This window comes from Manacus candei, unplaced genomic scaffold (assembly GCF_025592945.1).
Source record: "Manacus candei isolate 608988 ecotype Guabito, Panama unplaced genomic scaffold, ASM2559294v1 h1tg000018l, whole genome shotgun sequence".
Lineage (NCBI taxonomy): Eukaryota > Metazoa > Chordata > Aves > Passeriformes > Pipridae > Manacus > Manacus candei.
Window position 1 is genome coordinate 3,106,903 of NW_026138066.1, and position 10,774 is coordinate 3,117,676.

General features: G+C 40.9%; 1 protein-coding gene across 6 annotated transcripts in view; it reads right to left on the reverse strand.

The window, feature by feature from the left end:
• The window catches only part of ANKS1B (ankyrin repeat and sterile alpha motif domain containing 1B), a 414,822-nt gene extending 408,699 nt beyond the window's left edge, over positions 1-6,123 (reverse strand). For 3 of the 6 annotated variants that reach the window (XM_051784788.1, XM_051784789.1, XM_051784786.1), the window contains exon 1: positions 5,444-6,111. In XM_051784788.1, coding sequence (XP_051640748.1) covers positions 5,444-5,577 — 134 coding nt within the window. In that variant the 5' untranslated portion in view covers positions 5,578-6,111. Of the gene's footprint in view, positions 1-5,443 lie in introns of all 6 variants that reach the window. The other 3 variants (XM_051784790.1, XM_051784791.1, XM_051784792.1) reach the window with 3 other exon arrangements.
• Positions 6,124-10,774: the final 4,651 nt, after the last annotated feature.

Genomic DNA, 10,774 nt, shown 5'->3' on the forward strand with positions numbered 1-10,774 from the left:
ATACCAAACAGCATAAACTAAGTGTTGTCCTGACCATTAATTTGCATTCCAAACTGAAAGACAAAAGGAAGAAAAATTAAACATGTCTCCAAAAAACTTAAGTTTCCTACTCTAAAGAAGGTTAATTGGGGAATCTGGGAATGCTGGTCTCTGCTTAGGACATCACTACAAACCTCTCAATCTATTAAGTAAAAGCAGTGTAACTAAAATTAGAAATAGACTACCTGAAATAGACTAACCAGATGCCCCACTGAACAATGTAACAAATACTTTCTGTTTTATTATCTGTGCTGGTTGCCTGAAATAAATACCTTCTAATATAGAAACAAGTGACCTCGGAATTATGTGAGCCCAGAATCCTGCTACTTCAAGTCTCACATAATACAATCTCCTTATAAAATCAACCCAAGAAAGTTTCCCTTACTTTAAACAATGCTATTTGTAATGAAGAACAGAACTAGTTGCCTTAATTTTGTTGATAAGGTGACCCGTTTGCTATTTAAATTATAACATGAAAAAAACTTCTTAAACTGTTAAGTAAAGCTTCATAAAGTATTCCAACATTTTAAATACTTTTTGCTCTACAAGCCACATCCAAGAGTGATCTCTTTTCAAAAGAAAGCTGAATGAATCAGAGGACTCTGCACAAGGACTGAAGAGGATCTGTGTGGTTTTCAGCATGCACTGAGGCCATCAGGCTAAACTGTGGCTTTGCTACAAGCAAGACATTGCTCTGAGAAACAGATGAGGAAACAGATTGCAACTCGCAGACCGACAATCTGCTTGCTGCATTTCTTATACTTTGAGGAGAAATAACTTGGGCCAGGCCTACACATAGTGTAGCTGCACTAAGTAAGGCTAAGCAAAGAATGGAGCCATTCCCTGCCACAGTCTGCCAAATGTAGAAAAGGAAAAAACCAGCTCCAGGCCGGGTGCTCCGCCTTCCCATGCTGTGTAATGGCAGCAGCCAACAAAGAGCAAAAAAGGGCCAATTCAACCTCCCCTACTATGTGTGCCAGTGCACATTAATTAATATTCAATCCCACAGTCCTGTTAAAAATCCAAAGCTCTTTTAACATGTACAGTTTATAAAGACTAAAAATTAGCATCTAGTCAAGAACTATCCAGTCTTTAGCTTGTAACATATTAGTAGGGTAAACAGGTATGTACATGACCGCACGTGGCAAAATGAGATGAGGTCTCTGAGAGACATTAAAACCTTCAAAGTTATTTTTCCTAATAACACTGAAAGAAATGAAACCTGTCTCTATCCAACAATGAAAAACTAGTTGGTCAATAAAAACATGTTATGTATACACAGGTAATCAAATTAAGTAAATCAAAAATACCAGGTTTGTTAGAAACATTTTACTCTTTTCATGTGTTAAATCCTTTAATGTGCATTTAAGAATTTGGGATACAAGAATTGAATGATAAATTCTGTTAGAGGGATTGTGGGATTTTACTGTCAAGTTTTTGTGTTTACATTGAAATAATATAAAAGTCAGTGAAATTGTGTAAAAATCTGTGAAAGTTTTCTTTGCAATCTAAAAAAACCCCCCTAATTCTAAACTTAAAAAACTTTTTTTTTTAATATGAAGCATACTTAATATACCAACGTATGACAGTTCCAGACAGTGGAATCCCAGAAGAAACAGAGAAAATAAACTTATATTTCAGTCTTCTAAACTCTGAATGTTTTATGAGGCATCTCAAAATATTCTTGTTTCATAGTAAAAGATCCCAGTCCTGCACTGATGTTTGGGGTTGGGGACTGTAGGCAACACAGACATAACAGAGTTTTAGACATCCTAGTGTATCACACCTGAAACTTAGATGAAACTCCACAGTTCGTGGCTCTTTGTTTAATTCCATCAGTCCAATCACATGCCTCAGAAACTCATGGGCATCTAAAATACCAATAATTACCCAGGTTTAAGCAACTTAATTACTCTATTCCAAGTGTTTACTTAGGTTTCTTGCTCTAAGAGGTTGCAATGCCTTATGCTGACTTTTGCACCTGAGGAATTCACCTTCAGTATATTCACCCACAATCTTTATGCTACAAAACAAAGTATGGAGGTAGGGGAGCACAAACTGACCCAGAGCCTTTCAGTGTTTCTCCTGAACTGAAACAAGTTATAGAGTCCACATAGTCAAACATCATTGATTTGTTGTCATTGTTTTAGATAAATCAATTTGGGCATGAGGTATTATATAGTGACTACTGCAGATATCTGTGTGCATATGATGTCTTAATTAAGCATATGTAATTTTGATGCTCTTAGCACATACTCTAAGCATGTGTTTAAATCCTCACAGGAATTCATTCATATGTTTATACATGTGTTTAAATAGCCTTCTGGAACAAAGCTGTTTTCTTGAACTGTTGTAATAGTTTAATATAATGACTTAGGAGTTAGAAACCAGCCCTTTAAAAATTAGATAATTTACCCTGCAATTATCATCAATTAATAGGTCCAACTATAGAACCATACAAAGGTTTGCCCTATTTTCCCCCCAAGGACCATAAAATACATTAAGTCAAAAAAAAAATTGTTATAAAATTGTAAATAGGTCACCAGAGCTCAGGTAGTTTGTTCCTTGGTTCAGATAACAATCAATGTATATTTGCCAATTCATGAATATTAAATTTCATTCACAAGGCACATCATTACTGCAAAGCCAGTTTCCACCAAAAAAGGCATCTTGCCATGGAGAGTTCAGCCACACAAACTGAGTTGTCTCTAGCACTTTGAAGAAATCCAAAGGGAAAATGTACTACTACTATGTAGACCAATGTATAAGGCACAGTATAAGTCCATTTGTATGCTGAAAAAGTTGGACTTTTCCAACCTAATGCTAGAAACAGCATTGCTAAAAGGAGAAAGAAAAAGCAACATGGACCCTTCTCACCATGATGGGATACATAAAGTTCTGCGGAACCATTTTAGAAACTGAGCATTAATTACAACCACTGAAAGAGCAGGAGATATTATCAAACACAATGACTCCTAAAAATTACATAAAATGAAGAAAAATATGTTCCTATATTTTTTTCTATTGCTTTCTTCTTATTATAACTTCCAAAATCAGTTTTTACTCTAATAAACTGCATGCAAAAATACCAGTTAGCTCTACTAGTAAGCTTCTTCAATAGAAGATTGAAGAATCTTCTTCTTCAGATCCCCTCCAACCTCAAATGCAAACTTTTATACTCTACATTTATGGCTCTTCTACAACTTTACTATTTTCAGCAAGTGTTGATTTCCTAAAAAAGATCAAGATGTTAGTATAACTCTCTTTCAGTACCTCATTTTGTTTCCATGTGTCCTGTACCAAGACAGACCCAACCTTAATCTTGCATGTCATTCTGGACTTAATTCATCATTAATGGCATTAGTTAGATGAGGGAACATCTCCAAAATAAAAAGGTATGTTAAAATACCTGGGACATATAATTCTTTCTTGAAAACACTATAATGCATAGTAGTTTCTACTTTGAGCACTCCTGGTGAACCCTCTCAAAGGCGTTATGTTGAATAGTGTGTTAGATTGTGAACATTTATGCATCAATCCATTACTGAATTCTAAATTCTTTCTAAATTAGAAATACTTTAGCATACAGCTGTATGCAGCACAGCTAAAAGTTCACTTTTAATTTTTGAAGTTACATTAACAGAAGCCATAGACATTCTTTACAACATTTGTAAGAAATATCATAAATGTAACAGTATATGTTTTATTTTGCTTTACTTCTCTTTAAGCCAAGTGCACTTTGGGGTGGGGGGGAAAGCCAGTTGACTTTACAACCTAAAATACTTAAATTCTGAGTAACAAACAATGACTGTGGTGACCCATCTGTATATACAAAACACCTGGCTCATGTGTTCCATATACACAATGTAAACCACTGTTGTTTAATAAAGAAAGGAAAGCACAAGCAAATACGCTCCCTCTGGATACACAGAAGTTACTATACACAACATGAAAGTAACAGAGCAAGAATACAGCACAAGCACCAGCCCTGAAGAGAGTCACTACACAAATCATGCAGTAGAACTGGATTATAAACGGCTAGTCATTGTACTGAAGTGAACTTACTTCTGTACTTAGAAAAATGGGTATCACATTTTAAGAAGACTCATATTTTAAATTCAACCAACTATCTGGCATACTCCTTGCTAAGCAGCCTATTTGAGTACAGTACAAAAAGCAATCACATGGTGTGTTTTGATTTTGGTCAATGGGTTAGTAATTCAGCAATGGTGCAACACCTAATTGAACTGGGACACCACAGAACTTTGGTAAACTATGAATATCTGAACTGTTGTTGTTTACAGCACTAAAGCCAGCTTTAAAATAGCAAGACTTTATAACAGAGTTTAAATAGGTACACTTCGGACAGTTAACACTAAATTTTCCCTGACAGGGGACACAGAAATAATATAAAAACATTGACAAGAAGGCACTGGCAATAGAATCATAAATATATTTTTGTTTAAATCCATTTCCATTGCACTAGGCCTTTCTTTCTTTACCAAATAAACAACCAAACCAAACCTCCAATTTATTCAAGTTCTAGGTCCACAGTGTTTTGGTTCATTTTGTCTTCTTTTGCTATGCCTAATGTAGTGTTGAACACTAGCACTGGACTGGGTCCTGCAGACCTTCTCTGGCTTGAATACAGTCAAATGCCATAAATGATTGTGACAATGCTCTGACTTAAGAGCATGATGAAACCCAACATCAAAGCTATGCTGTAGATCGCCTGAGATATGACTAATAATGACTAAAGTTAAGCCCTTTCACCCAATATGGCCAGTAACCCAGTTTCACTCCACTAAACCCAGGTACCTTGAAAGTAATGCTGCTCTTACCTAACCTGCTCCATAAGTTTTACATCTCCTCGGCCTCAATGATTTATCTCCCACAAAAAAGAGATCCCCTTTGTTTTGTAGGCTCATTACTATGGCATGCCTAATTTCTTCTGTAAGTGAGGGCTGCAACTATGGGTGAGGGTATGGGGTGAAGCTACGTCTTTTTACACAGACTTCCACAATGCAATGCCTTGTCTGTGATAAACATTTTCATCTGTGATTACAAGGAGCAATGTGAAGATAGAAATATCAAAGGAAGGGTAATCAATACATCGTACATATTAGCACAGCAGTCAAAATATAAGTTCTGCACCACAGCTAGTAACAGAATGAACACATGGACCTTACAGACGCATTGAAGGCAGGAAATTCAGTACCACTATATTAAGAAAATGACTGCCTGTGACTTTAAACACTGGCACGCTTGTACTTGGTGAGAAAGTGAACGATTTATTGTTACTATGAAGGATGCGGGAATGGAAATGAAGATGAGAGGGGCAACGATGATGATGATACAGAAGAGGTTAATATCCCCAGCATCTGATGGGGAACGATGTCCCTACCTCAGTAAGCTGGATAAGGGGATAGCTCCAGATCCACTGCCAAGGATCCCTCCTTTCCTCCCAGAGAGGAGTTTCTCCACCAGAGCCACATTCCCAGTGCGAGCAGCTTCCAGCAGTTCCTGATCCTTCCCCATGGTCGGAAGCCAAGCAGCCCCCCGCGAGAGAGCTGTACCCCGGGCCACAGCGGCCCCCTCTCTCCACAGAACGACCTCCCCTCCCCAGACCCTGCCTCAGAGCAGAGCACGGCAGAGATTCCTGCAGTCCCTTCCAGACCAGCAGGAGCAGCAGCAGGAGGGAGGAGGAGAATCACCTCCTCCTGGTTTCACTGGATCATTTCTGGGTGGAGTGTGGAAGGTGAAGGGGGGCGGCAGGAGGGTGGGAAGGAGGACGAGGCCAATAAAGAACCTCCCCCACACTGCCATGCACACACAGCCCCGGCCCGGAGGATGGGGCGGGGGAAGCGGGCAGTGTTAGCCGCCGTGCCGTGCCGTGTCGGGCTGACGAGGATAACGACCCTCCCGGACGGGCGAGCAGCCGGGCGCACGGAAGCGGAGAGGGGCGGCCGGAGGGAGGGAGGGAGGGAGGGAGCGCAGCCCTGCCTTGCCAGGCCCGTTGCTGGGGAGACGCGCCCGTCGCGCTCCCAGTGGCTGCCCGGGCGCGGCGCCCCCTCCGCCCGCTCCGGCGGCCCCGGCGCTCCGCGGGCCCCGCTCCTCCGCCCTGCTGGCCCCGCCCGGCCCGCGCCCCACTGCGGAGCCGGGAGCGCCGCCCGCCCCGCCAGGTGCATCGGCCGCGCCCCCCGCGGCGGCAGCGAGCGCTTGGCGGCGGCGGGGCAGCGCTGCGGCGGTGGCGCCTCCCCGCGCTGCGGAAGGTGACGGGAGGCACCCGGCGCCGGGCCGAGGATGGCTGGGGGCGAGGATGGGGGGCGGCCTCGGCGACGAGCCCCGGGGGCGGAGGGCGGGCGCTGAGGGACACCCTCCCGGGCCGAACTGGCGGCAGGTGCGGGCAGGGTTGGTGGGGTCACGGCGCTGTGTCCGTGTCCGTGTGTGTGTGTGTGTGTGTGTGCGCGAGGAGGTGGCTCGAGCGAGGATTCCTCCCCATCCGGGGACGCGGCAGGACGCTCCGCACGGACACACCGGCCCGCTTCCTTGAGCGAAACGATGTAGGCAAATAGGAAAACCCGGGCCCCGCGGAGGTCGGGAGCGAATCGGGCAGGCGGGACTGCTGGCACCGCCACAAGCCAGGATCGTGGCTTTTCAGTATTTCCACGGACGGGAGGTATAACTGAGTATGTTAGGTATCACATCCAGTCATCCCTTCTGGAGTTTCTGGTTCTGTTACAGAGACCTTTTAAATTGTATGACTTTTCCAGGCACCAAAATTAATCATTCCTTGTGGATACTGGGTTTTTTCAAGATATGCTGAAAATACTCGGTGCTGGCCAAGCCATGGGCACATCCTTGATAAATGCATCGTTTGGCACTGTGCATATGTGAAACCCAAATTACAGCCCCGGGTTCCTGTTTCAGTTTAGTGATTTGAGTAGGTAGGACCATAGGTACAACAGGCAAATAAATTATCAACCCTAACTGTTCCCCCACTGGCATCAGTGGCATTCTCCCATGAACTGTGCTCACAAGAGGTAAAGTCCGGCAATGGCAAATAACAAGGATTTTAATGTTATGTTTTTAGAGAGTGTTTATTACTACAGACCTACAGTACATTTGAGGCAGTGGAAAGATTCTTGTTGATTTCACAAATTATTTGTTTTAATCCCTATCAGTAACACTTGTACAGATGTTTTTGTGTAGCTAATTAAAAATTTTTAGTATAAGTAGAAATTTCTTTCTGGGATCTGATTTTTCTCTTACAAAGGATAAAAAAAATAATCCTTATGGAGACCTATCATTCCAGTACAGTTGTCCACAGTGAAGTATATTTTAGCTACAAAATGTAATTTACATAGTTTGGAATTTTCAGGACACGAAATTATGTCTTCTCCGATACTGTCAGCAGGACACAGAACTGAGCACATGCATAAAGTTATTAGGTGGAGAGATTCTATAACTAGAGTCTTTCTGATTGAAAGAGTTTGATATAAATAATTTTAAGTATATAAATTGTATGAATTTATATACTTAAAAAATAAGTATAAAATTACTTGATATAAGTAATTTTAAGGCCTGATTCTGTGATCACAAATGTCTTATTATGGTTTAAATAAACAAACGTATAATCACAGGAATTAGGATTTATAGTTTAAGTCCTTTGTCACAGCAGAGTCACAGTGGAAAACAGTAATTTAAAACTTGACTAAAAGGTTGTATCTTGTTACCAGCCACTTGAGCTTTAACTAGTTCCAAAAAAGTTAGCCTTAAACTAAGAAACCCCCTGCATTCTGAAGCGTCTTGATGTCCTCTGTTAAGGTAGCTGTAATTTCCCTGTATTTCTCACTTGCTTTTGATTTTGTGTGCAATCACATGCCTTGCTTGATAAATACCTTCTGACATGCGTGCTCTGCATGAACCGATTTCTTCAAGTTCGCTGAGAGCCTCTGAAGAGGTGCCAGTATTCCATGAAGAGCTAATCATAAGGCAGGCATATGTGCATAAACCTGCACATTTATGAAAAATTAGCTTAGAAGCAGATACTGAGGAACGACTCGGGTCTTTAGGAATTTGTATTGTTGATGTGGTTGGATCAGCAGATGGCAAATATGACTCACTATAAACGTTGCATAATTCTTCTTGGGGAAAACAAAATCTCAAGACTGTGCTCTAACTGAAAAGATCATCCAGAAAGCTGTTGAAGAACAGTATGGAGAATCGGGATAGAAATATCAACGGAGCAGATGCATGCAGTAGCCAGCAAATTGAGGAAGATTTTTATGAATGTAGTGAGGCTCAAAACATACCCCAGTAAACTCATCAGCCTAGTGTCCAATGAAAAACTGCAAAGGCTAAATAGAGGATTTAGTTTCATTAGCAAATAGAGCAGAACAGCATTATTCTATCAATGCGAAAAGGAAAAAGAAATGTAGGCAGCACTATTTAATGGAAGGATTAAACATGGATAAATTCTAAGGGCTACCAAAGCAAAGAATTCAGAACATGAGTTGGTCTGTTTCCAGAGATGAAATTGATAGTGGACTGTAGTAAGTAAAAAAAAAATCAAGACTGAGTTGAAGGTAAATGGTCAAACCCATTAGATTAAGTAGGCTCCTTTGTGTTTTAAATGTTTTACATTCTTTGTTCCTGGCAATATCAGGAAAACACTGTGGAGAGTTAAAAATTTTTTGTATGATAAATATATGAACTAGACATAGAAAATGGAGACATAGCTTTACAATTTGCAGCAGTTACAGATGAGAGAAATAATTTGTAAAACAGCCAAGAGATCTTTCAAAACATTGTGTGCTTTTTGAACAGTGCTGTTCCATACCACAGCAGAATTTTGATTCTATGATTTTAGTATTTTTGAAGACGTTTTAAGTTATGACCACTGCAGCTGTCAGTGTCTAAGTGGCATCACACTTTCAATCTTAAAATTCCTCTTAACACAACATATGCTTTACCTTCTGTTTTCTTCCATTTTCTAAAATTCCAGAGAGAGTAGTTAGCCTACCTAGAAATTCTTTAACTGGTTTGTCATTTGAAAGGACTGGAAGTGACTGTAATAAGCAGGGAGTTTCCTTAATGTTTTACAGTGCAACTATCACTTAGCTTTGTTCTCATACGGGGGTGACAACTTCTTCATTTCTTCCTCCTGCAGTCTCCCAGACATAAAGGCAAATTAACTCCCAGACTTAAAGGCTTTCTGACAGTCTGTGACTTTCCCCTCTATTTTCAAGCAGAAGCATAGGAGGAGTATGAAAAATTGAGTTGTAAGTATTGAAAAAAAACCCTAAATCTGTGATATTAAAAAATAGTTGTGTAGAATAGCAAATATACTAACATCTTCTTTCAGGACTATCTATTATCAATTCACACTTGTAAAGATTAAGGAAGGTCTAAGATTCCTATTACAAGTTCTGAGGGATATTCTGCAAGAGAGCTCAAAATGCTGGAATACCATCAGTTCTGTTTGACGGTATAAAGTAAATTAGCATTAAATAGGCCTGATTATTATTCTAATTTTTGTACACCCATGGTAAGTCAGGGACAAAGGCTGCAAAGTGCCCAAGAGGAAGTACTATTTTTCATGCACCTAGATGGCAAGAATTTTTCAGTCTTGATATTGCCTTTTGCTCTTTATGGTATATATATATAGTGTAAAAAAGAAGCTGTGAACTTCAAACAGCCATGACTGTATTTGTGTTTGCACTGCTTATCTAGGAGATGTCTAAACATCAGGCTCAGAGGCTAAGCCCAAAATGGAGGTCCCAGGAGCACATCTGAGCTCTTGAGGCCAGGCGTGATTGCCCACCATGTCCTGGTTCCCTGCCAAGGTGAAACCCAGACACACATCAGGGATAGGCTCAGAAGGGAGATGGCACAGTGGACATATCTTCGGTTTAGATAACTGGGACACACCATAATACTCACATGATGCTTTGTTTAGCTCTCACCACTGAAATATGCAAAAGGACTTGCATCCTCCCCCACTGTAAAAGAAAATTATAGAAACTGAAGGTACTAAGCCTAACTCATGAGGGATATAAAAACATCAAGGGTGCTATGGTCTCAAAAGAGCACGTGGATTCTTGGACTCATTAAGTAGAAGCTAAAGTAGCGTGTAAAGAAAAAGCCATTTTTGATGGCTTACCCTCAACAATCCTGTCTCTGACCATACAATTCTGACTAGATCACATTTTCTCTAAACACTTACTTCCTTTCAGGCATGTTGTAAATTTGCAATGGAAAAGAATATGCCAGGAAATGATCCCTTAATGACAACAGCAGGATGCTGTCTCAGCATGTGTGCTGACCCCACAACATCATTCTTGTGGGGCTCTGAACACACTAAAAAAGGGCAAGAAATTAAACTGTTATTTTGTCATGCAGCCACTGACCTATAGAGTCATCTGAATATACCATGGGAAGCGTGCTGCATTCCCGAGGGCTGAAATATCCCACTGCTGGAAAGTCACAAGTACACACAGACTGCAGGTTGGGTCAGCACTGGAAAGCCGAACCTCCAGGATGTGTGATGAGATAGTACTGACAGTAAGGCAGATTCATCTGCCGTGCCATTTCCAGTGCAATTGCAATTTTGCTCTGATGGCAGATGCAAAGGTTAACTCGTATATCTATACATATCTTTACATGTATTTCTTGTGTGACAGCAGGTGGGATTAGCAGTATGATTATTCATCCAATCCTTCTGCTCTGTGCT